The following is a 26,816-nucleotide window of genomic DNA, read 5'->3' as shown; positions in this document are numbered from 1 at the left end:
TGTGCAATTTCCAGTTATTGGTGCTGTGTCCTGTATTTATTACAACAGTGAAGGTCTTCATGAGTGAAAATTCAGAAGATGGGAGTTAAGTTTAGTGCTTCGGTGCTTTCATTATGGAAAACAACAAACATCCTCAGATATGGTTATGAAAGCAAGAAAGGCAGCACTCAAATTCGTCCAACGTTCAGTGTTCAAAAGGAAGAAGTAGACAAGATGAACAGGAAATAGGACAATGTTTCTGACTGCCTGGGGAGGTTCTGTGTCAAACAGCTCATGCTTTCTTTGCTTGATCATGCTTGCCTTTACTCTAGTATTAAAAGATTGCTAGTACTACAAAAATCCTTATAACAGCTTTCAGTGGGGTGGGGTTCATAGCTGTGGTTTACTCACCACGCTGACCCTTAAGGCAATTTTTCTGTTATGATTTTCCTCTAAAACCCAGTGAACAATCCATCACTACAACACAACTTCATCTTTCCTCGGAAGCCATTTTTCACTACCTCAGCACTGGTGCAGGACAATTATAAAACTTACTGAAGAAATAATGTCAACAGTTATCAACAGCTGCGATGCTTTTCAGGGAAGCACAAAGCATCATTCAAAAAATTTTGCTAGTAGGACAATTTTTTATTTTATTATTTTTCTAAGAAAATGGAACATTCTGTAGCCATATTCAAGTAGCGCTTTGCCCCATATCAAACTCAGGAAGAAGCTTACCTTAAATTCAGGTATCATTTAATCTAAATCCAAAAGCGCTTCATATGCTCAGCCCTATTGGGCAATTGCTGTCTGTGCGACTTTGCTGAGAATCTCATATCACATTGATCTACCATTTTGAGGACAGTCTCTTCTATGCTAGACAAAACCAGGACTCACACTGAAAAAGCTCAAAATAGCTACTTTGTGTAGTTATGTAAGGCTTTTTTTTTTTTTTTCCTTAATGATCTTTCAACTCAGGTTTAGAGTGGAAGCAGCACAATAACGGTGATTCCAGCAGTGCGCCGCTCTCCCCAAAAGACACTGCGAGATGTTTTGTCAAATTAGTTCCTCAACATCACTAAAGTCTAGGAAAAAAGCACAGACTGGTAGCTGGGTCTGTGCCCTTCTATCCTAGTAAAGGTTGGAATAGCACTTCTGCTGATAATAGCCTCAATCAAACAGTCCTTACTCCAAAGAAAAGTCTTCCTAAAACTCAGGAGTTGACAATCGCATACTGTTCTGGCTCTACTGTCCCCCGAACACAGTGGATGGTGTGTCCTGAATGAAAATGAATGAAGCAGTTTTAAGCAATTTTCTAAAATAGAAGCAGAAAAGAACGCTGCCTTTCTGTTGAGCTTTTAAAATGAGGTTAACTTTCTCTGCAGACAACAGAACACAAAAACACCCCAAATATCTGGTAAGTACCACATAAAGCTTTTTTGAAACTTTCCCTCTTCTCTCCAGCTTCAATCAGGATTTGAACTAAAGTCAGTGGCAGTCATTTTGCTGACATCAACGAGCCCCAGATTAGTACCTTACTGCTTGTAACCCAGCTGGTATGCTCAATGAATACTGAAAGAATTTTTAATGGCTTCTTTTACCTAAAGATTCCTGAGCTGTAAATTATGAGATACAGGTTTTTTTTTCCCCCTTTTATAGGAAGACATTTTGGAGGATAGAAGAGGACAGTGTAGCTACTGCAATTTGCACGCTGAATTTACAAAAAACAGAAACTGTTGGCACACAAATGTGTTACCCTTCAGAAATGTTCTACAAAACAGAAAAGGACTAATGGGAAGCCATTCCAGTAACAACCGGGATTAGGGGTGTATAAACCATAGTAAGTGTGGACATAGTTTGAAGAAAATGGGCAAGAGGACAGAATTAGTTTCAGAGAACAACTGACATACAGCTTTACAGACTGCACTTAGTTGTGAAAATGTATCTTAATCTTGGTACTTGCAAACAAGCACTTTCAACAGACACACTCCAACGTGGTGTAAATGAGGTGATAAGGAATAGAAATACTGCTGTCATTCCATCACTCATCGCCCCCTGATCTGGGATCATACAAATAGCACAGATCTGGTGTACATGGGAACATTTTGTAGACAACAGTACAGTCCTGTAGGCTCTACTTAAGATGACTAGAACGGCCAATGCCACCACGGGGCAGGACTGCAGAAGCGTACCATGGCACATCTTTATACAACCAGACTATATAACATTGTTCTCTTTACACAGCAGAGAGAATACATTAAACACCTACCTGTATATCAACTGCTAAACTTTCCTTCACAGTCCAGCATGTGTTTGTTCATGTTCCTGCTAAAATCTAAATTTGTATCCTCAGCTTTGTGGATAAGGAATAAATCTCAAAGGACAAATTCCTTGAAATGGCCGTCACCACTGTCTGACTAATTGTGACTCATGGTTGATGTGTCCAGAGGGGAACAAGAAGCCTGGAAATATATAGTCCTTAATGACAAAAGCAGGTTGATGGAGAGAACTGCCCACAGTGACCAACTGATCCAAATTCACAGTCCCAACTTCAATAAACTAGACTAAACCAGTGACGGCTGGTGACCAAAACACTGCAGTCTGTAAACTCTCTTAACAATCATATGTCGGGAAAGAGAGAAAACAACCAATATCAGAGAAAAAGATTTAAGAACTGTGGATGAAAGGATGAATGGAGGAGGAAGGGCTTTACACAACTGGGGATGGCACTGATACTTTAGCATGAGCATGGTGTTGACACAATAAAAGATGGGGTGAAGTCATATTCGCAGATCACAGTGATATAAAGGAGCCCTAGAGCTCCTCATCACAACGTACATGACACAAAGCCTGAAGGAATATTCAGCTAAGACATGAGCTTGTTCAGATAAAATGCAGCTTACTCAACTAATCAGAGAGTTTTCCCCCAAACACAGTGAGAAAGGCTTAATCGGGAACATAATGCCATGTGTGAAGGACATTTTGTTAAAAATACACTGCATGTACTGAAGAACTCTATTTTTTCATATGATGTGACATATAACAGGCACTGAACCAAAAAAACACAGAAGTGTGTGGTTTATGCTATCTCACTGGACTACCAAGCAATGTTTAACATTGAGAAAGTATTGCAGATATGTATTAGAAGATGTATAAATGTCACTTTATGCTGTTACTACAATGACTGCTTTTCTTCTGTGTTACCACAGCTGTTAAAAAGCCTTAATAGAGTGCTAATAATGCAAGTCAATATAAAACATCTTAACCTCATTTGGAAAAAATGTACAAAGCTTTTTGTTGCTCCTGCTTGCCTGTCTCCTTCCTAACCAAGATCTCCATATCAAGCCCAGTTTTGCTTTGTTTATCAGCATAAATTAGAAGCAAATCTATTCAAGTCAATAAAATTTCTCCAACATGAAAAAGGAATCAACCACCTGCAAAAGGCTGAGTCCAACAGGTAATTTTCTACTGACAGCTCTTACCATAAGAGAGGTTAAAGAGATTATTTTTTCATCTTATAATGAAAGTAAACAATGGAAAACGTACAATGTCTATAAAGACAGCATGTTCTCTACTTGCACCCTTTACGCGTAGTTATTTTCATGTTAGGAAGCAGACATTTAAGTAAGGCTACTCTCAAGCTATAGACAGCCTACTCATCATTCAGAACAGGCAGCTGAACAACTCTGTTGTTTACACGTTATTTTACCTTTTCTCTCCAACTTGGAAAGTATGTGGAATCTGTGAGACATTTTCACGCATCATTTCTTGCATTAGAATGTCAAGTCACCTTTTACACCCTCAGGCAAACTTCTAACTGATCTCAATAGCTTCCCACACCAAAATTATTGTTCATACCTTGTGTAAGCAGTTGGAGGTTTCGGACTTCTTCTCTCACCTTCAGCTGAAGGACTTGCTGCAGAATGTGCTGTCGCAGGCTTTCCTGGGCAATGCCCATTCGTTCAAGCTTTTTGTCAGTAAGTCTCAGCAAAGCACGGCCTGGATGCAAGAATCAAAAAGAAAAATTACCCAAGGATTTTCACTAATGCAATATTCTTACTCTGACAGGCTAATTTCCTACAGCAAAAATTCTCAGTCTGAAGTGATAGTCTCATCAGTTAGATACTGTCTTACAGTCAAGGATCTGTGTTTAACTCTTCCCTTTCTTCTAATTTCATGTATTGTTTTGATGCTTTGTGAGACATTTTAGGCATGTAAAATAGACAACTGCGACCATTTTAGATGACCAGTTGCTGTAGCTGAGTGCCAGCTGGTCCCCCTAACAAGTCTACAATTGGTCCAGGTGTCTAAATATACCCTCACCTATTTTCAAGCATCTATACTGTCAAAAAAACATGACTTGAAAGTGAATTCAAGCTATTTGATCAATTTAAGGTATAATGAGGATGAATATTACTGCAATTTAGACATGTTTACAGTTTAATAGCAACACCTCTCAGAAGGGCCCTGTACTTAGAGATCTAGCCTTCCAAATCCCTCCACACAGTACAAAGAATGAGCAAAGAAGGGGGATGAGGGGATAATATCTTACATGTCATTGTGCATATTCAGTTATATCTAATTGATTCCTGAAAATGATATTTGCCTAACTATAGGACTGCCTCTGGCAAGGAAATTAAGGGTAATTGTCACAGGTGACTCCCTTCTGAAGAGAACGGAGAGCCCAATGGGTCAGCAAGACCCCAACCAGAGGGAATGTACTGCCTCCCTTTCAGCCCAACTCAGTGACATGATGAAAAATCTTCCTGGTCTGGATTGACACTCCGATTACTACTCTTTAGTGATAGTTCAGAGATGAAGCTGCTGAGAGTCAGACCAGTTATCCTCAGGACACTCTACCCCTGACCTGCGAGTCTGGTATGGGGAGAAGAATAAATCCCATACATTTCAGCTAGAAACATTTAGGAGACCTTGTACTCCACCTAGACAGTCACGGGTCCATGAGGCCAGATGGAATCCACCCAAAGGTGCTGAGGGAGCTGGCTGAGGTGGTTTCCAAGCCACTTTCCATCACCTATCAGTGTTCCTGGTCAACCAGAGAGATCCCAGAGGAGTGGAGACTTGCCAGTGTGACTCATCTACAAGAATAAGGAGGATCCAGGGAAGTACAGGCTTGTCAGCCTGACCTTAATGCCAGGGAAAATTATGGAACAGATTATCTCAAGTGAGACCACATGGCATTTGTGGGGCAACCAGGGGATCAGGCCCAGCCAGCATGGGTTCACAAAAGACAGGTTCTGCATGACCAACCTCATCTCCTTCTATAATCGAGTGACCTGCCTGGTGGATGAGAGAAAGGCTGTTGGTGTGGTCTGCCGAGACTTAAGCAAAGCCTTTGACCCTGTCTGTTATTCTCCTAGAGAAGCTCACAGCCCATGGCTTGGACAGGTACACTCTTTGCCAGGTAAAGAAATGGCTAGAGGGCAAGGCCCAGAGTGTGGTGGTGAATGGAGTTAAATCCAACTGGCAAGTGGTCACAAGTGGTGTTCTCCAGGGGTCAGTATTGGGGCCTGTCTTGTTCAATATCTTTACTGATGGCCTGACTGAGGGGACTGAGTGCATTCTCAATACATTTGCAGATGACACGAAGCTGGGAGGAAGTGTTGATCTGCATGAGGGTAGGAAGGCCCTACAGAGGGATCTGGAAAGGCTGGATAGCTGGGCTGAAGCCAGTGGGATGAAGCTTAATGAGACCTAGTGCTGAGTCCTGCACTTTGGCTACAACAATGCCAGGCAACACTACAGGCTTGGAGCAGAGTGGCTAAAAGACCACGCAGAGGAAAAAGACATGGGGGTGCTGGACAACATTCAGCTGAACGTGAGCCAGCAGTGCGCCCAGGTGGCCAAGAGGGCCAATGGCATCCTGGCTTGTATCAGAAGTAGTGCAAGTGCCAGTTGGAGTGAATCTGACCATCTCCCTGCACACCCTACTCCTCTCTGGTGAGGCTGCATCTTGAGTACCATGTTCAGCTTTGGGCACATTACTACAAGGAAAACATTGAGGCCCTGGACTCTGCCCACAGAAGGGTAATAAAGCTGGTGAAGTGACTGGAGTACAAGTCTTACGAGGAGCAATTGAGGGAACTGGGATTGTTCAGTCTGGAATAAAGGAGGCTCAGGGGTGATCTTATTGCCCACTCTGTCTGCCTCAAAGGAAGTTGTGGCAAGGTGTTAGTCAGCCTCTTCAAGTACCTAGTGATATGAAAAGACAAAGTGGCCTCAAGTTGTGCCAGGGAGGTTCAAGTTGGATATTAGAAGAATCTTCTTTTCCTAAAGAGTAGTCAGGCATTGGAATGAGCTGCCAAGGGAGGTGGTGGAGTCACCATCTCTAGAGGTATTCAGGAAATGTGTAGACATGGTAAGGAATGTGGTTTAGTGGGTAACACTGGTGGTAAATGGATGGTTGGACTAGATGATCTTTGAGGCTTTTTCTAGCCTTAATGATTCTGTGAGCAACTAGTGTCATCTACCTGGACTTATGCAAAGTGTTTGACACTGTCCCACAAAACATCCTGGTCATGAAATTGGAGAAAAATGAACTTGAGAGTCTACCCTGGAGAGACTGGGGAAAGGAAGTCTTCTCATTGGTGGGGAAGGATCTGGTCAGAGAGCGTCTAGCCAAAATCAATGAACACAAATCCATGATCCTCAAAGGAATGCACTGAGAGAACTGGCAGAAGTGATTGCTGAACCGTTATCAACTTTGAAAGGTCTTGGCAAACAGGCAATGTGCCTGAGGACTGAAAGATAGCAATTGTCAGTCCGGGCTTCAAAAAGGGCAAGAAGGAGGATCCAGGAAACTACAGGACAGTCAGCTTCTGACCCTAGAAAAGTGACAGAATTCTGAATACCCTCTCCAATTAACTGGAAGAGAATGTTATGTGGAGGGCGTAGTTAACAGGGATTCACCAAGCAGAAATCATGCTTTATCAGCCTAGTAGCCTTCTGTGCTCTCATCACAAGTTGGGTAGATGGGGAGAAAGAATTGGATGTTGTCTACCTCGACTTCACCAAGGCATATCACATTGTCTCCCACAGCCTCCTTGTTAGAAAATTTAGGAAATGTGCGATAGATAAGTAGATGATGAGGTAGATTGACAACTGGCTGACAGGCAGAGCTCAGAGGGTTGTCACCAGCAGCACCAGAGTCTAGTTGGAGGCCTGTAACTAGTGGTAGTTCCCCAGGGGTCAGTGCTGGGTCCACTCTTGCTCAACATCTTCATCAATGACATGGGTGAGGGGATAGAGTCCACCCTCAGGAAGTTTGCTGATGATACAAACCTGACAGGAATGGCTGACACACTGGAAGGCTGTACTACCATTCAACAAGACCTGGACAGACTGGAGAATTGGGCAGGAAGGAACCTATTGAGGTTAAACAAGAGAAAGTGTAATCTTGCACCTGGAGAGGAATAACCACATGCATCAGTACAGATTAGGGGATGACCTGCTGAAGAAGTGCTCTGCAGAGAAGAACCTGGAGGTCCTGGTGGACAACAGGTTGGTCATGAGCCAGCAGTGTGCCCTTCTGGCCAAAAAGACCAATGGCGTACTGGGGTGCATTAAAAAGAGCATGGCCAGTGGGTCAAGGGAGGTGATCCTCCCCTTCAACTCTGCCCTGGTGAGGCCACATTTAGAATACTGTGTCCAGTTCTGGACTCCCCAGTTCAAAGAACACAGGGATCTCCTAGAAGGAGTCCAGTGGAGGGCCACAAAGATGACAAAGGGCCTGGAGCATCTCCTGTATGAGAAAAGGTTGAGTAACCTGGGTCTGTTCAGCCTGGGGAAAAGAAGACCATTAGGGGATCTGATAAATATTGATAAATATCTAAAGGGAGGTGGGAGGAAAATGCTGGGCTCTTCTTGGTTGTGTGTAGCGAGAGAAGTAATGACCTAAAACTGGAACATTCCAAACCATAAGAAGAATTTCATTTATGGTAAAGGTGATCACTGGAACAGGATGCTCAGAGAGGTTGTGGAGTCTCCTTCTACGGAGATATTCATGACCAGTCTGGACACCTGCCTGTGTGACCTCTTGTAGGGTACCTGCTTTGGCATGGGGGTTGGACTCACTGATCTCTTGAGGTCCCTTCCAACACCTGCAATTCTGTGATTCTGTTGTGGATGTCCCCACCCTAAAGGCATTCAAGGCCAGGATGGACGGGGCCTTCAGCAACCTGATCCACTGGGAGGTGTCCCTGCCTATAGCATGGGGGTCAGAACTAGTGATATTAATGATTGCTTCCAACCCAAACCATTCCCTGATTCTATGTGAAAGATTGCCCAGTTCTAGTCCTTGCAGGCAATAATTCACTATCCATGACTTATCTTCTCCCACGCACACTGTAGAAATTTAAAAAAATAATCAACCAATCCACTCTCCCCTGATTCTGCTAGAGAACTCTGACTCCATCTTTAGGACACTGCCATGCCATGAATACAGAGAAGGAAGGCAGCACACTGGCTGACCCAGCACTAAAGACACTAACACTATCTTTGGACCAAACAGAAAACCAAACCATCAAGCAGTTTTACCTTAGGAAAAAAAATCCTCTCTTTCACCTTCCCCAGTGCCGTGAGACATTACACAGAGGAGTGTCCTGTGGCCCTCCACTGCTCCTAGATCCCCCATGCATATATGTGCCTGTCCAAAGATGCCATGGCCAAGACTACCAAAGCACACCGAGCTTCACTGATACCACAGTGAAACAGCACATTGCCTGGTTCATTTTTTTAAGCAGTCTCAACACTTTACCTCCTGCAGTTCTGACTGCAGGCATTATTAATTACTAAAAATCCCTTCCTTGATTCTTTTCAGACTTTTTATTCTGAAAGCGGAAGAGAACTGTAAGGAACAACTTCCTCCCTCCTCAACACAGTAGCCTCTCTGCTGACATTACTGGGGCTTTTGGAAGAATGGTGCTATTTAGCTCATCGCAAAGTGTTACTTAACACAGCAAGATAAAGCCCTTAATTAATCTCTTTCTTTATAAAACAGCAACATGGGTACAGAATTTTTATGATTATTTTAATTAAAGATAAAGTGAAGACACATAATATTTGCCCCAAACCAAGTAACTAGCACCATCCCTTTCACTACTGCTAGATTTCACTCAGAAGTAGTTCTGTGAAGTGGTTGGTAGGATCTTGCTATGATGTAATGTTAAGTACAGGGATTTATTATTAACCACACTAGATCTTACTGAGTAAATGAAAAATGACAGGGTTCATGCATTTTCTGCCCTTCCTTGTCTCTCTTGCACTCAATACTATGGAAGATGATGACCTTTTGATTAGGAATTTTTTCTTTGAAACCATAAACAAGAAGAATTCTATGGGTTAATGTAATAGCAAACTATGGAAATTAGTTCCTTACAGATCAATGCCAGCTGTCCAATTCCCCTGGTGATAGAGATAGTAATAATGACTTCAATTTTTATATCACCTTATCACACTAAAACATCTTAAAGCAATTTACAATGGATGTACAGCAGTCTAGCAGTATGGTCTGTAATGTCAATCTAGTAGCTGAAAGCAAACAAAAAATAAACAAATCATTAGTTTAAAGAGTGACAACACCCATGTCATCTTAGGGCAGCGAGTCAGCAGCAATAATATGAAAGGACAGAAAAAAGCCATGCATCTCATCAGTGTAGCCCACCTCTTTTGGGCCATGGATATAGTCACTACTCTTTACTTCCCCCAGGCACCTCCTTATTTCACATTCAAAGCAGTTTTCTCTCGAGTCACTGCCTTTGGAAGTTGAGTATGCACAACACAGAGACGTCTCTTTTCAGCTCCTGGCATGCCAGTTCTTCTGCGGCTTTGGCTCAAAGTGCAATGCCATTGGAAAAAATTGTCTTTGACTCATACTGTTTGCAGCAGCTTTTACAAGCTGCCTTAAGTTAACTCCTTCTTGCACCAAATCCAATGTGACCTCCTCAGGCAGTGATGAAGCAAGAAGGCAAATATCCAAAGGCTGCAGTTGACATTTCCAGAATGTAGGAAGTGACCTGAACTAAGATAATCCAGTCCTCTCCATACCATCTTCCCTCAACATTCAAAACAACAAAATCCAAGCCAGAACTGAATAACTTACTATACTGCAACTAAGTCATGCCTTCAAAAAGGTATTCAAAAAGAACTGAATAACTTACTATACTGCAACTCAGTCATGCCTTCAAAAAGGTACAGTTGATGACTGGATCACAATCACCAAAGCCAGCTAGTTACAAAGGCCAAGGCCCTGGCAATCAGCTAAGGATTTCAGATGTTTCACTATCTTACTTCCTGTAACTGTAGATATCTGAAGGTGTTAAGGACTCTGCAAGGATTACTGAACCTGAACCCAGTTGCCCAGAGAGACTGAGAAGTTTCTGTCTTTGGAAATGCAAAAAACTTAATGTGGTTCTGAGCACCTAGCTGTAGTTGCCCCTGCTTTGAGCACAGGGACAGGATAAGATGGTTGCCAGAAGTGCCTTTCAAATCCAGCTATTCTCTGCTGCTGTGATTCTGCCTTTGTGAAGGATCTCAAGATTAGGATCTAATTTCATTGGAAAAGAGCAGACTAATAGAGAAAATGAATAAGAATACACAAAAGATGGTCATTTTGGCAAGCATCAGAGACAAAATAGACTGCTATACAGTAAATATTGGGGCTAGAATATTAATTTTCAGAACATGTTGGACAGAATATATTATCAAGAGCAGTACCCATAATAAGCATAAGGTTTTTCAAACAGTTTACACTGATCTCTGCTAGGACACGAGAAAAGAAACTTTACTTACATTCCAGGAACACTTCTCCAAACTAAAGAACAAGTGCTACCTCTTTAAAGGCTGTTTTATATATAAGCAGTACCTACACGCATTGATTAAACCAAATTTTTATTTTTTTTTTTTCCAAAAGCTTCTTGGCCAACAAAACAATACAGATTGTTGTTGCAAACACCTACATCTTGGCTCTCATTAATTGCACAGCAGGGAACCAGACGCTTTAAAAAAAAAAATAATCGCTCTTAGTATCTCTATGCATCTTTTAGCACCTAAAACTCAGACCTCTCACATTCAGGGAAGTGCAGCTGTGGAATCTTCTGAGACACCCTGAGGGCAGCTGCAGAACATAAAATATTTTCCAGCTTAATAATGGATTGATGGCCTAATTTCTTCTAATACGACTTAGCTGTTGCAGATCTCATTTGATCAATCTGGGATTAGATGAAAATTTGAATGGAGGGAGAAACATTGCGTGCCACAAAACATTAATAGGAGTATAAGCATTGGTCCAATGAGGTTGGCATTGGCCCTAGAGCAAGGAATGTGGTGCAGTCTGCTGTACCTAATAAGAAATGTTCATACCTCCCCTCACTGGTAGAGCTTACGGCTTCTTTTCCCTGAGCCTGTGAGGCCTCATTGACTGCCAGTTCACAGACATCTAGAGGGAGACCATGCTAGAAGTCTTGAAAGCATACTTGTAATGAAGAAGAATGAATAAGAAAGGATTTATTTTAAAAGTGTGGAAAGAACTGAAGAAATGCAGAAAGATGAGAGCAGACAGAATAAATTTGGTCTCACTCAAAACCTTGAAGAATTATGACTAATTACCACTGATGAAGATGACAAACCAAGAGGGGAACAATGTGTTTAAAACGTGGCAAACAAAGGTGGTCTTGTCTCCTGACTACCCTGATAGGCATAAATGAATATCAAGACAAGATATTCAGCTTACTTACCACAGAGCACAGAATTCAACTGAGAAAGAAAGAAAAAGACAGAGAACACAAACACATTAAAAACTCCCTACTGCCAGACCAGCAGCTCATTCAGCTTTGTATTCAGAGTGGCAGTAGGAGACGAGTTAAGGCAGAGCTGCTGGGAGTGTTACTTTCTGAAGTAATTCCTCTTGTACTTTGCCAGCATCCAAAACTGTTACACTAGGGATAATAGCGAGTACCTCATTTTTAGCACCTACTTACTGTCTTCATGTCCATAAATTTGTCTTTTCAATCCTGCTGACACTGTGTGCCTCTGCAGCCTGCTGGGGTAGCAAATTTGAGAAGCTTGCTGTCCATTTTCACCTGTTTTATATTGATTTCTTACTAACTTCTTCAAGAGTTCCCTAGTTTATGTGTTATAGTATTTGGTGAACAATTCCACAGCCAGTTTGTCTGTTCCTTCCATGATTTCTAAGCCTCTGTCATATGCCTTTTGATCACTTTTATGGATGGACACGCCTAACAAACCTAGAAAAACAGGAACACTAAGCAATAAGTTATCCAAGCTGAAAACTTGAAAAAATATTTACAGGCTAGAAACACTATTTTATGTTGTTGACATTAGAGAATATTCTTAATTGGTAATAATCTGTCTCTCTGGTTTCTGCACAGAACAAATTCAGACTTTCTTTTTTTATTTATCTCTTTGGTTCGACTAACATTCACAATTCTAGTTCACTGGGTTTGAAATGGTCTGATCACAGCTTTCCTTTTGTTTGCTTCTCTTCACTTCAGTGCTTAAAAACAAGCCTCATAGGACTTAGCAGGTAAGAAATTTCCATGACAGAGATAGAGACATTAATACCATTGTTCAAGTGCTGGTGAGACAGCATAAAATTCTCATCACACACTCAGGAAAGAGGAATTCAAACAAGAACAGACACAGAGAGAGGCTATGACTTCATAGTGAGGAATGGTGTAATTATTTCATGCGAGGAGGCTTGAAAAATGTAAAGCCACCTACAGAACGAAAACAGCCTCACGATGGCAGTGGAGGAAGACGAATATCAGGGAAAGAGAACTGTTAAACCAAAAGTTAGTTAAATAAAGGACAGATGGACATGAACACAATTAAGGAAGATGGGTTCAGGAACCGTTTGTAAAAGAAGTGTACAACCCAAAAATTAGTAATATTTTAAAAATTAACTTGATATGACTTAATGACACTGTTCTTGATAACCCATCAGATCTTACACAGTCCCAGATTTTTACACAAGAATTTAAGAGCACACAACTCTTTCTTGTGCCCATCTCATCCCCCGTCAACCAGGCCCATCAGTAGCTTCATCATCAATGCCTTGTGGCAAATTCACAGCTTTTCTTGCAAAAGCAGTAAGATCTGGCTTGTCTTATTCATTATTTTAGCCCAGAGACAGGTGCAGACTGTAGGTAAACTGCAATTTGCCCAACTAGAATCCCACTAGGAAAGATTCAATTGCTTCAGAAGTAAAAACTATATACATATACATATATTCTATCCGAATTATCACTGAAACAAACACTTCATCAATCTGTGTACTAGCAAAGGGGTAACTATCAGCATAGACAAAGGACAGTTTTTTTCCCAAAATTGCCATCAGTAGCTGCTGGGTACTTCTGATACAATTAACACCTCTCAACTGCAGACCTACTTACATGGATAGGAGACATACGGGATGTTAGTAATGGAATAAAGTAGTGGAGAGAATAGCTTTAAATGATGCGGAACAGAAGGACCAAGGGAAACTCTTCAACCGATATGCATATGTAAAGCAGCACACCTCCATGAAGCTGCAGGAATTAGCTTATGGTAAGTCACTGGAATGGAGAGGCCCACACTCCCAATATTCCTTCAGTGGAAGAGCACAACAGCACAGGAAGACATTTTAGATTTGCTCACGTATCAAACTAGCTTTGGACTTGCCTTTATTTGTTAACATCATCAAACAAGTGTAAGATGACTTCCTGTCTCTTTATCATTCATTATTTGTTGGATCTTGGATGAGGCCAGCTCTATAGTAAAGGTTATGAAAGCAAACACTGTCATACTGGTCAATTAATGTCTGATTAAATTCAAAAAAAGTCCTGTGTAAACAAAGACTCTTTCTGAATATTATCTGCATCCTTTCTTTTCACATCATCTCAGTTTATTGTTCTGACAAGAGAAAAAGATGACTATTGTTACTGCTGCCATCAAGTCTACAATAAAACTAGTTTATTTCCATAAAGACCCTCTCAAGTCACAGTTCTCCTGCTTCTTCCTGCTCTTCCTCTGTACTTGGAGCTGCAAGCATGCGCAGGATATGGATGAAAAATAACACAATCTTTAACACAATTGCATTTTCACATACAAAATTAGCAGCAACCAAGATATGAAATTGTTTCTAAATCTCTTTTTGACAAACTTAAGAAGTGGACTTATTAAGTAATAAGTCTGAGAAGCTCACGTTAGCACTGCCTTTCTCAATTCCCTCCAGAACCGCACAAATAATTTTGTAATTTCTATTTTCCTAGTTCTGAGCCAGTTCTGTGAGCTACATATCTTCTCGTCCTCAAAGTTCTCTGAAAATGAGCCATCTTAGGTGATATCTTTGTTGCACTCTGTTTTTCCATGGCTCTCCCAGTCAGTGACCTTCCACCTGTTTCTCCCCAGCTACCACAGCCATGGGAGCTGCTACATCCCATTACCAGGCTCCAGCAGGTCCACCTTCTCAGTTATAATTATGCCGTTGAAAGAAATCAACTAGCCAGCAATATGGTGAATTCATGTAAGAATACTCAATTAAAAGAGTCCTATGGGTCATGGATATTAGTTTTAAGGATTGCATTTTAAAAGTACAAGAACTTCTTGAAGTCAGTACTATACGCCTGCACTGTCCCTGGTAGAGAGAGGCTTCCTTTCAGACAAGCACCTCAAAACAGTTCAGATATCCTCAAAAGCAATGCTAAAAATAAGACTCCCTCTCCAGAAATGAGAGTCTCCTGTCTCCCAAATCCTCCCATTTAAAGAAAAGAACAACAAAGCGCAACTCCACAATTCCTGTTGCTTGATTAATCCACAACATTTCAAGAAAGTATTTTAATTGGGTGCTGTCTAGTGGGCAGAATCAAACATTCTTATATGTCGCAGCCTTATTATGACATGTTGGACCCTAATGTCTAAAGGGTTACACAGACTCCGAAAGAACTTTAAGAAAATAATGGTTTTATACAGAGAAAGGAAGGAGTTAATGAGAAATGTGCACCATGATTACTGGAAGTGATTCAGTAAGTAATTTACTGTACTGATGGGAACTATATTGATTCCTTACAAGTCTTGGGTAAAAGACTGTTAGACAGTTCTGTTTCTCAGCTGAACATATTTGGGACCTGATGATTTTAATAGGAGGAAATAATAAGTTGAATTCCCTTCTGAAATACAAATTCAGGCACAAATCATATTACACTACTTTTCAAACATACTGTAAAACGCAAGACAACCATTTTTAGTGCTCTCAGGAAGGACCCGGTAGGACCCACAAAGTAAATTAAGGATAAATGTAAACCTTTAGCAAGCAGTCTATAAATCCACATTGCTTGTTGCATATGCATTCGACAACCTACTTCCTGGCCATACAAAATTATATATTATCTACAGCTATATATAAAGATATAAAGGCATGATATAATGCACTTCTATTACATTGCATCTCATACTGTTTTTAAGAAAGAAAATCCAGGACTATTGTTTGCTAGTATCAGTGTGCTAGATTTATGGTCCCTCTATTCAAACAAACAACCTCAAGGTCTCTTTTGCTTTTAATGGAGTAAGTGAATCTGTCAACACCTTTGATTTTGTCTACCATCAGCAGGACACACAGTTCTTTAACTCCTTATTAAGCCAACATTTCTCACTGTGCAACCCATTATGCATTAGATTCTTTATTAATTACAAAAAATCACATTAGATCATGCCTGCTGGAAAAACTGCTGTTAATTTATTCAGGAGTAAACACACATTCATATATTATAATGCACAGCTTCTACACAGAGCAGATTACAAAAGGGCAAACCAATTTGGGAAGCATTAGAATTGACTGAATTCTTTATAGGAAACTCAGATAGGAGCCTTTTCCTGTAACTCCTAATGGTGAACCTTAGAAAAATCACTTTTTTTTCCAGAAAAAAAGAAGGGTAATCTAATACCACAAGGAAAATAGTAACCACACACACACACAAAACCAACACTTAACTCTTGAAGTGTCAGCTCCTGAAACTACACAGAAAGCTGCCTTACCTTTTGACATTTCTAAAGCAAAAGTGGTTCTGCAGTTCTGCCTAGAACTGCTGTGCTCATGTAACAAAGGGGGCAGGCCCCACAGAGTGCACGCGAAATAAAGAAAGCTGCAATTTCATGAAATGGGGAATAACACCTATTCCTGTCATAGCCATGTACCCATTGAGCTCTTTAAACTACATTAATAACACTAACATGGCTGAAGACCAGGCTCTGGGAGCTTTCTCCTACAATCCAAGGGACAGAAATTGTCAGTAAATATTGTTCCTTGCTTTAATTTGCTATTGAGCATTTCAATCAATAACTCAAAGTTGTTAGGCCACAAAACACGCACCAAGGTCACAATTCTTCAGTATGCAATATGTGGAAGGATAAAGAAAGACAATCTACTTTTATGCACTATCTTCCATGTTTTGGCAACACCTCAATGGCAGTCTTTGGGACCATCTCAGCCATTCTGTGATGCTGGGAATAGCGGGCCCTTCTTTCTCTTGATTGCTCTGGCATACAGCAATCACACAAAAATCTACATGGAAGAGTGGTATTTGGAAAATGTTTAATTCATTCTCTGAGTTTCTCTTAACGCCAAACTTGCGGGAAGTAAGGAGGGCCTACATGATGTGATCAGACAGCTTACTGTACTGCATAATGAAAGCTCTGTTGGCCATCACGAGTTCCAGACCCAAATTTGAGAACTCAAAATTTCTATTAATAATTTCCAATCACTGCTTTGCTGGGGGGAGGGGGGGAAGTTTAAAATAAAAATTTTGTTAAATATTAAAATAAGCTTTGAAATCCCAGTGCTGAAGATCATACATTTCCTGGTCGGTATCTGTAGCTCTCCTCTGCTCCACACCACTCCAGGCAGCTTTCAGTGGTGCTTTCGTCCATGCCTGTTCTGGCTTTACCCTCAATTTTTTAAATAAAAAATGAAATTGAGGAAGGTTTTATGTTAATATTCATGATGTTAATAATTAATGTTAATAAAAATGGAAAATTAAAAGCAGCATGCTCATGGGTCAAGCAGTGTAGCCTGTTTCAATCCTCCTAGCCTGAAGAATCGGTCACATCTCTCCGAGTTCACTGCTATTCCTCTTAGGGGAATCTTAACCAGAAGCCTGGCACCTGCCAAGCTGCATGTTCCACCTTTCATGGGCCCTTAACTTGTAGTTTGTGCTAACCATTTTATAATCTATGGGACAATAATTTTCCTAGTGTAACTGTCACCTCCAGTCCATTATGTACACAACCTTACAGAGACAGATACTAATCTCTTGCTGCATTGCTGGTTCGGTGACGTGATAAACTTTGCAGAGCTCCTTTGCATTTCTTCCAGCTTTTATTACTGTAGCTGTGAGGTGAATCAGGACATCAGGATTTTATTCTGCTTGTCTATTCCTCCTGCTTAGTACTTGACTTACAAAAGACTAGGGACCACAGACATTTTGGATCAGAAATAATACCTAAGTCATTTGTTATATTTAATCTGTAAACAACTGGGCCCTATGACATATCATCATGCTACTCCATGACAGAGGAAAGGTGGCCTTGCCGGCAGTGCATTTGGGATGCTGTACACGAGACAGAAGGACACAACATCTGTCAGCTGCTGGGTTTCACTGCTTGCCCCCAGCCCATTTCCAAGGCCAGGCCCTGAAGGCCCAAGTTCCAGTCCTTGGGGAACGTCCATGTGGCTGCACACACTCCCTTCCCCACCCCCAGTAAAACTAGAGGAGGCCGGGACAGGCCACAAGACTGGGGGCAGGATCTGAAATCCCTCATGCTGAGGAGGAAGCCAGACATGCTTCTGCTGGAGCACCACACGTAGGCCCTGAAATGCCAAGGGCTGCAGCTGGGTCTGTGTGTACCTAGCTGGGACTCAGTGGTAAAATGTCTGGAAATGAGCTTCAGAGCAAAGTGAGAATGTAGCAGAACTTCCCAAAAACACACCCAGCCTCAAAAACCTGTCATTTAGGGGACAGTTAGCACAAATGCTGTTGGCCTATTTGAGTTTCAGCCGAGTCTAAAGTCAGTGGATGGCTTCCAGTGATTACAGCAATACCTAGAGCTGCTTGTGAGAGGAACCTCAGCAGTGATTTTAAAATGGCAGAATAATTCTCCCATCCTCAAGGCAATCTGATCCAGCAAGATGGGGCAAAAGAAGAACCAAGTGCTGCTAGGTAAACATAAGCTAATTAAACTGTGAAAATAGACATTAGATTTCTATAATGACGATAATATACCATCAGAGAAAACTAGCAGTGAAATGGGTGAATCTGGACTCATTTCAGCCATCAATTTAAGGATTTGGAAGAGGCAGTTCAGAGGAGTTTAGGTTACTGCAGTCACTACAGAAGGAAGGTTGCAGTACTAGGGGGCTCTTTATCTCTGCATGAAATGCAGCACTCCAACAGGCCTCAGAAATAAGTGTGGGAAAGAGTAAGAGCAAGAAAAATCTATATGTAAACCAAACAAGTACTAGGCAACCCCCAGAACTCAAGAAATTCACTTTGGTTTTATACTGTATCGTCTTTTTGATTACTTCATTGAGTTTTCTTTCCACCATAAGTGAAATTCTTCTCTTTCAAAAACAGCTTTCATTGCAGATCAGCAAACATTTAAGCACTGCATTATGTATGAATTTTCAGTTACACCTTGTTTTTAATAAAGGAGTACACAGAGAGGAACCATTTGAACACATGGCATGATCTATCTTTAAGACTAAAGAGGCACTGAGTTCAAAAAACTCTGATCAACAAAATCAGATTAGAGGAAAAGCAACAACTGTGACTAGTGAATGTATTACAGCCCATATGAATAATTTACAAATAACAATTTATACAGAGGAGTAAAATTGGAAACTATAATCACAGAAATTTCCAATGGTAATACTGAAAAGCAGCTATCTAAACAGGCCAAAGGAACAGACAACACACTGAACACAGTGGCTTTACTTACAGAATCTGCACTTTGTTAAATCTATGGCCAGGCACTGTCCTGGTACAAAGAATGACTCTTCTGGCAGGTTCAAGTGGGATGCATCCCCTCATATTTTGACCCATGGAGACTTTCAAGGTCAGTCTGGGCAGGACTCTGAGCAACCTGCTCTAGCTGTAGGTGTACCTGTTTGTTGCAGGAGCATTGGACTAGACGACCTTTAAGAGTCCCCTCCAACTCCAATGATTCTATTCTATATCAGAACTTGGACACAAAAATAAAAAACCTTTTTTCCATGGGTTTATACAGAGAGAACAAAAGAAAGAAATACATTTTCAGCCCAACAAAACTTTCCTAAGCCATAACTATTTTCTCAGAAGTAATAATGAATCATAAATTTAACCCTTAATGAAGTACGAAGTTGTTTATCTTCATCTCCACTTATTTGCTCGTACATAGTCTTCAGTATAAAAGCCAAATCATTTCAGGGTAAGCTTCAAAAGTAGTTTTGGTTGTGCATGAAATACAATTTCTCGTTTCTACATGATAAATGAACATTAAGGCTCAATACTGTTTCCTTGGTTGAAGACACTTGCATGTGAAACTCTAGCAAGTAACAATATTCATATAGCAAGCTTTGAACAGCAGCATTAGGCACCTAAAAAAGCAAAAACAGATACTAAGAAATTATTTGCTTAATCTTTCAGTGTATAATTAAAACTCTAAACCACATGCTCATATCTGTAAATACTCTTTGCTCAATTCAATTTTATTTTCTCTGTAACGTTCTCCTTTGAGTCTTCTTCATGAACCACTTTATGTTCCCTTTTTCTCACTAGTTTTTTTCCATTTTCTTCCTGCTGTAACAAATTATTTTCCACAGCTTTCTCATATTGCAAAGCTTCCCTGGTTAAGAAATATGCCATGTACCATGGATTAGCCACGTGAGCACTGACAGTGTGAAATTTTGCCAATACCCCAAAAGTAAATCAGACAGGGTAGTTAAGTAGGATTGCAGGTGTCTATAGGTTGAAGTATCAACTACAAATCCTTCAGCACAGTTGCATGAGAAGGCGATCTAATTCAAGTTATTTCCAGTCTGCTCCTAAGCAATTTTCTGATGACCTCTGAAGATGGGCAGGCCAAGATTCTGTCTGCAACATACAGAGAGCCATAGACACTCTGATTCTTATCCTCAAGATGTTGTCTTTTGCTCTCAGCAGCCAGGTGCTACTTAAACGATAAGGAGGAGATCATATAAGGTCCATTTACAGTGCTGTAGGAAACATTTTTGTTATTAAACTAACAAGAAAAGAACCTGAGGTCCTTAGCCAACAGCGTGCCCTTGCAGTGAAGGAGCTAACAATATCCTGGGCTGCATTAAGCTAAACACTACCAGCATACGAAGAGGAGAGATCCTTCACTTCTGCTCAGCCCTCGTGAGATAAATCTGGGTGCTGCATTCAGTGCTGGGCTTCCCAGTACATGACAGAGATGGGCATATTGGAGCAAGTCCAGCAAATAGAGCCATAGAGATGATTACAAACTGGAATACCTGTCAGATGCAGAGAGGCTGAGATAGCTGGGACTGTTCAGCCTATAGGTTCAGCAGCTGGGACTTTTCAATGTATGTAAATGTCTAATGGAGGGGATAAAAAGCACAAACCCAACCACAGGAAGCACCACTTAAATATAAGAAGAAATAAGAAGTTTATCATGACTGTGGTTAAGCACTAGAACAGGTGTCAAGAGAGGCTGCAGACCTGATGGAGTGCAGACCTGGGGACTTGCTCCGGCTGTCCCTGCACTGAACAGGGGGCTGAGCAAGATCATAGAACTGCAGAATCATTTGAGTTCAAAGGCACTTTTATAGGTCTTGTAGTCCAACTCCTTCTCTCCTCCAGATCAAACAGCCCCAATTCTCAGCCTGTCCTTGTAGGGGAGGTATTCCATCCCTTGAATCATTTTTGTGGCCCTCCTCTGGATGCGCTCCAACAGGTCTACATTACTCCTGTACTGAGGACTCCACATATGAATGCAGTAGTGCAGGTGAGCTTTCACCAGAGCAAAGCAAAGGGGCAGGATCACCTCCCTTGCCCTTCGGGCCACTGTTCTATTTATGCAGCCCAAAATATGGTTGGTTTTCTGGGCTGTGAGGGCACATTGCTGGCTCATGGACCTCTAGGTCCTTTTCAGCAGGCCTGATGACCTCCAGAGCTGCCTTCCAGCCTCAGTGACTCTCTATAGAGTAGCACTAAAAACCCAGCTGCCTGAATTTCAATAGCAAGTGCAAGGTCAAAACTCACAGCAAGCAAAAACAAGAATCTTACGTAATTTGCGTATCGATATATTGAATTGAAACACACAAACTGTGGAGGTAGGTGAAGAAATACCAAGATAGTTGGAACCTCACTCAAAATTGTTCACATACTAGTGAACACCATTTACAGTATCCCTCAGTGGTAGCATCCAAGCACTGGATTTCTGTGCTGGGAGTGCAATGGCTAGCAAGTTTATAACTGCAGAAGGTGAGGACTATTAAGCTTGTGAAACAGAGCTTTTTTTTTTCAGCCCAATCACTCAATATTACACACTCTGAAAACCAGGGCATGGCTGGCTCCAAGAATGTGCTTCTCGGTTAGTTAAACAGTACTACAGTTGTCCAGGCACTGCCATTTCCAGTATCAGATTGCTCCAAGGGTTCCTAGGACGATTCTGGCCTGGGCCAATAAACACTTTGCCAAGAACTCCCAGATACAATTCAGGAACAAGTACAAATTAGTGTGAATACAGCCACTGTAAAAAGCTAAAGCCCTTAGCAGAATGGGTGTGAGCCATTCCATGCCAATTAGTCTTAGTGCCAGAAGATGCTTGTGGAAACATCAGACATCAAAACAGCAATATTACAGGGCCACTAGTTCCATTGTAAAACCCCACCAGCTCCACTACCACAGCAAACCATAAGCTGTTTTTTCAGAAACCAGAGGTTCAGAGGTGAGACAATATTATTTCCTCCCTTGTGAGTTCCTGAATGTCCATTGGCACAAGTCAGAGCAGTTGGAAAGGATTTCCTCTGCTATTTCTTACCTGTTCTAAACTGTTAAATACTACGGTTATTTCAGCTGTGGAATCAAGGAAGAGTGATGGGAAAGACATGTCTGAGGAAATCTTTAGTGTCTACAAGCAATTTTATTAAATTTTGCTTTAGCTGTGTTTCCTGAATTTCACAAGGCTGTTAATAAGAAACACACTTATTGATATTTCCCAGAGTAAGTTTTAAGATTCACCATAGGTATTTTTGTTAGGCCTTCGAGCACCATACTGACCACTGCAAGAAGTTCACCTTGAGGTGCTGATGGAAGAGGTTAGAAAAAAATACAATGCCAGGTCCTGACTTACACCTGCACACATGCAGACAAGAAGAACATCTGCACTTAGAGACAAGGGCAGCATCTCAGGACTTGCAGCATTTCAGAGCCGCTATCTGACTCCTAGCTTGCGAAAGCATTCACTAAACACTTGCCTAAAAGGAGAATCAATTCAAGTCTGTCTTAAGGAGCCTCAGAGCGATTGGAGAAAATGGCTTTTAAAGAGCTAAAGAATAGATCAGCACCCAGCGATCCAGGCTCTTAACACAGAAATGTTTCTTTTCTTGCTTAAACTGACTTCTGCAATGCAGCCAAGGGTTTTCTGAAAGCAAGAGAAACCTGCAGTTCAGCATGGAGTACCAGATAATCTCAGTTACATGGAACAGCCTCTATGAAATGAAGTGATTAAAGAAAGAGGAGACTCTTATTTCAAACCCAGGAGCAGCGTGTGGGAAATGCATTTTCTCAGATAAGAAATTTTACTTGTGTGATAAAGTAAAATATTGCACGCTTCAGAGCCTCACGTGCACTCACCTACCGATGTGTGAACTCATGCAAAATGCCTATCATCACTGAGGCATTCAAGCTTTTGTTCATACTTTATAACTTTAGTAAACTGTTTATTACAAAGTTTTCTCATAGTTGTTGTTCTGCATCTGTTACAAGGCCTGCCTGGATGTTAGGGCAGTAGTATTTCAAAACAAAAAGAGAGGTTTATAAAGCCATCAGATAACAAATGTAACTAAATGTTCTGATATTATTTTTAATTTCAAAAATGAATTGTATACCAACATGACAGCTGTGCACATTAAAATGTTTTTACTGAAGACTCATAAGGCTGTTCAGAACTTGAACAGCATTTGCTTAAGGAGATGAAATCTCTCTCAGCTACTAAAGATTCTGTCTTATACTGATACAGCAATGAAAAATTAAGCACACAAGTTGTGACTGGTGCCCTTGTTAAACTCTTTTAGCTGGGTGATAATATTGGGGCTTTTTAAAAATCCTTCATTATTATTTTTGGATTATGGTGAAAAATCACACAAAGGGAAAGACAAAGAAGTATAATTTTTCCTGAGTTCTATTATCACTTTAAGAGAGGAACAGAGAATTTGCATCTTCTCTAGCATAGTGGTCACATTCAACCAGTGGTGATGCAGCAGAAAGGCAGTATTTATACATTATTTCTCCTCCCATTAAATTCTAGTTCTATGTTGTCCTAAATACTTACAGGAATTGGAAATGTGATCAGATCCAGTGGAGATCTACAGCTCAGAATTCTGCTTGTTCTCACTTGGAATCCTCGAGGATTCCTAAGATTCATTCCTAGATTCTATCTAGGTCAGCAGGTGATCAGACCTGGATCTGGACACAAGCTGACACCACTGCAAGCTTCAGAAGCACATGGACATCCAACAAGGTACGCTGGCTAGAATTGTAGAATCATCAAGGTTAGAAAGGACCTCTGAAATCATCTACTCCAACTGAATATACATACAACTCGTAATATAAGCAAACTACTCTTATACTGGACTGCAACTCCATTAAAAAATGATTTGTCAACAACAGTAAGTGCTTTTAAATGAGCAAATTGTACAATGAATTCCTTCACAAGAAAAAAATAACAAAGAAATGTAGTTTAAGTTTGCCTTCATTTTTGCAGACACTTGAAGCTGGATTCCAGGAAGTAAAGCATCACACATCTTATCACACTGCTGACTAACAGTCAGTGCAGTATAGTTTAACCACAGCTATTCCATTTTACAAAGGCTCTAGAGAGAGCCCTGGTTGTCCACTTCTTTAGCACCTGTCCTAACTCTTGCTTTTATATCTCTGTTAAGCTACTGCTGGGCAGCTGGCAAAGATAAAGCTCCCTCCTCCAGTGGTCAATTACTCCAAGCATTGCCACTGTGCGACCATAACACAGCTGACTGGGGCACGGCTGGGGAGTAATCCAGACAAAGGTTTGTGATCTTCCCACAAGTAAGAACTGCATGGGATAATAACAACCACACACCTGTATTTAAAACTATAGATGAAACCCTGTCTGGATGTCCCTGGAGCAGGAGAAAACACATCAATCTCCAAACAGATACTGATCTACTGACCGTATAAGCTGTAAGAAACTAGTTAGAAAACATAGTAAGCTTGCAAGAATTGGAAGAGGACACAAGGACATCCATGTCTACTTTGCTGAGGGCAAATCCAACCCACTGCTAAACTAACCCACTTCCAGTGTGGCTTGACAACCAGATGACATGCGAAGTTTATGGACAAAAGGCATGGCGGTGCAAAACAATCCAAAGTCAAGTCAAACTAATTTGTTGTCCATGTTGGGTCACTGCAGTTGAAATCAGTTCCAGCACTTTTCAATAACCTCCCGCAGAGGAGAATTACAAGACTGGTCACTGTGGTTCACATGAAACAAAAGAAGCTCAATAACTCAGCTCTGATTCTTGTCCAAGGTCAAATTTGGCAACTTCACTTTTCTGCTCTCAGAGAAAGCCACTAATTTAGGAAACAAAGCAAGCTGCATTTCTTCTTTTCCAAATCAGGCTAGAATTAGCAAGCCCTCAAATTCTTTAGGAAAGTCACTTAATCATTTGGATATATTTTTGAGAGATGCTATCAAAAGATACCGCTTCCCCTGGTCTCTCACTACCAATTATAATTACAGATTTGTACAAGCACATGTTTCAGACTGTGACTGTTTGCACCATTCTTTTACTATAGACCAATTCATTGAGGTATAAAATGGATCCAACACATCAGAGCTTTTTCTACACAAAAGTGTTAATGGCACTGCAGTTTGCAGCATTTCTTTTCTGCCAGATGGATGATCATATTGGTGTAACAGTTCCCAGCATTTTTTGCAACTCAGCAATAGACTGTACAAGATTTAGTGAACGCTGTTTAGCTACACTTTGCTTACATACAGAGTATGCAGATACTTGCTCACTACTGAAGGATTCACTCAGATGGGATGTGAAGAACCATATTCTACTTTGCCTTAAATTTTCAAGACGACACTGAAGAAGAGATAAGGTTTCCAGCTTCTGCGGTAAGCTGCATTCTGACATCTGGCATTCCAGAACACACAGTAAATGTTCAGACAGCCTAACTTTACTGACAACTTACTAGTTTTCCCTTAAAGGGGTAAAACAAACAAACAGAGTTAGTCCTGAAGCACACCTGAAATGGACAGTCAATTATCCATCACATGTAGATTGCATGTGATTATCCATCACATTCATGAGCATGAAAAGGCTGTGTCCTTAAGAAGTGGTGCCTGTGAAGGTCAGAGCTGTACGCAGCAATAGGGGTGCGTAAGTAAATGCTGTAAGTTTTTCAAAGCAGACTTCCAACAATGTTGATAGAAATATCTTAAAAGCCACAAATGTGCATCACGTATAACAGATGAAACAGACTCACACAGGGTTACTTTGTGCTAAACTAGGTTTCATTTTTGGCGATAAAAATATTTGTGCCACCAGATAGTCTTGAGGATTTGTTTTTCAACTGAAGCATTAACTAAGCATCAACAAAAGCTACAAACACAGGAGACACACAGATTTCTACTCTATCTTGTTTTGTTGTGGTGGTTTTTTAATTTTTATTTATTTAACATCCTTATTCCTCCCTCCCTCCTTAAAACATTCATCACTCCTAGTATAAAACAAAACCGAGTGCATGAAAAGTCTAATAAATATCAAAGCTGCGCTGTTCTTAGAAATCAGGGAATGCCAGTGTTTTGGTAGCATGAGTACTCTCACCTCTGTCCTTTACTCATACACATTTACCACTGAGATTCTGGCCGTGCATTCATACAGTGACTACTCAAAGACAGGAGTCAACCTGCTCTGTGGAAGACAGCAAACCATAAAGTGCTGGAGATCAGGATGGTATCAGGAGTAAACGTGACATGTGATAGTCCTGTTTTCACACTTTTCCCTAAGCACTGCTTTTGGACAAAGGCAACATTCTAGGCTATATACGTGTTGATATAGAATACTCATAACAACAGCTGGTTTGATGCTTTAAAGATGTGTGTAGATTATATATTTGAATATCGTGTTTACTGAGGCTTCAGCAAGCCCTTGAAAATGATCACAATGCATAGAAAATATATTAAATTAAATGTACTGATAATTATTTTTTCTATAGAAGGAACAATAATGGACTTCTAGATCAACAAATTAATTTTTAAATAAAGCAAAGAAATAAGAAATTGAAAGCTTTCCTGACGGTATATGCTTGATTTGCAGAATCGCAGCAGCCCCTCTACACAGACATTCCTTTTACATTCAGAAAAGTACAATGTAGCTGATACAGACTCATAACAATTAGGGATTGCATATATTCCTAACAAGGGAGACCAAATGCATGTTTTGGTACATGCATACAACACAGGTGCTGATGACTATGATTATAGCTGCTTGACACCTTTCATAATCATCAAGTGTTGCTGAATCACAACCACTG

The 26,816-nt window shown here is 40.8% G+C and overlaps 1 protein-coding gene across 8 annotated transcripts in view; it reads right to left on the bottom strand.

Annotated features, from left to right (window-relative positions):
* SAMD12 (sterile alpha motif domain containing 12) overlaps positions 1 to 26,816 on the bottom strand; it is a 162,056-nt gene that overhangs the window by 79,940 nt on the left and 55,300 nt on the right. For all 8 annotated transcript variants that reach the window (XR_014942459.1, XM_085537029.1, XM_085537026.1 and 5 more), the window contains one exon: positions 3,838 to 3,978. Coding sequence is in view for 7 of the 8 variants with exons in the window: in XM_085537029.1 (XP_085393155.1) it covers positions 3,838 to 3,978 (141 nt within the window). In the remaining variant the exon portion in view is untranslated. The remainder of the gene's footprint in view (positions 1 to 3,837; positions 3,979 to 26,816) is intronic.

Source organism: Coturnix japonica, chromosome 2 (genome assembly GCF_054131305.1).
Source record: "Coturnix japonica strain WE chromosome 2, WE-NBRP24, whole genome shotgun sequence".
Taxonomy (NCBI): domain Eukaryota; kingdom Metazoa; phylum Chordata; class Aves; order Galliformes; family Phasianidae; genus Coturnix; species Coturnix japonica.
This window is presented reverse-complemented; position numbering and strand designations above follow the sequence as displayed.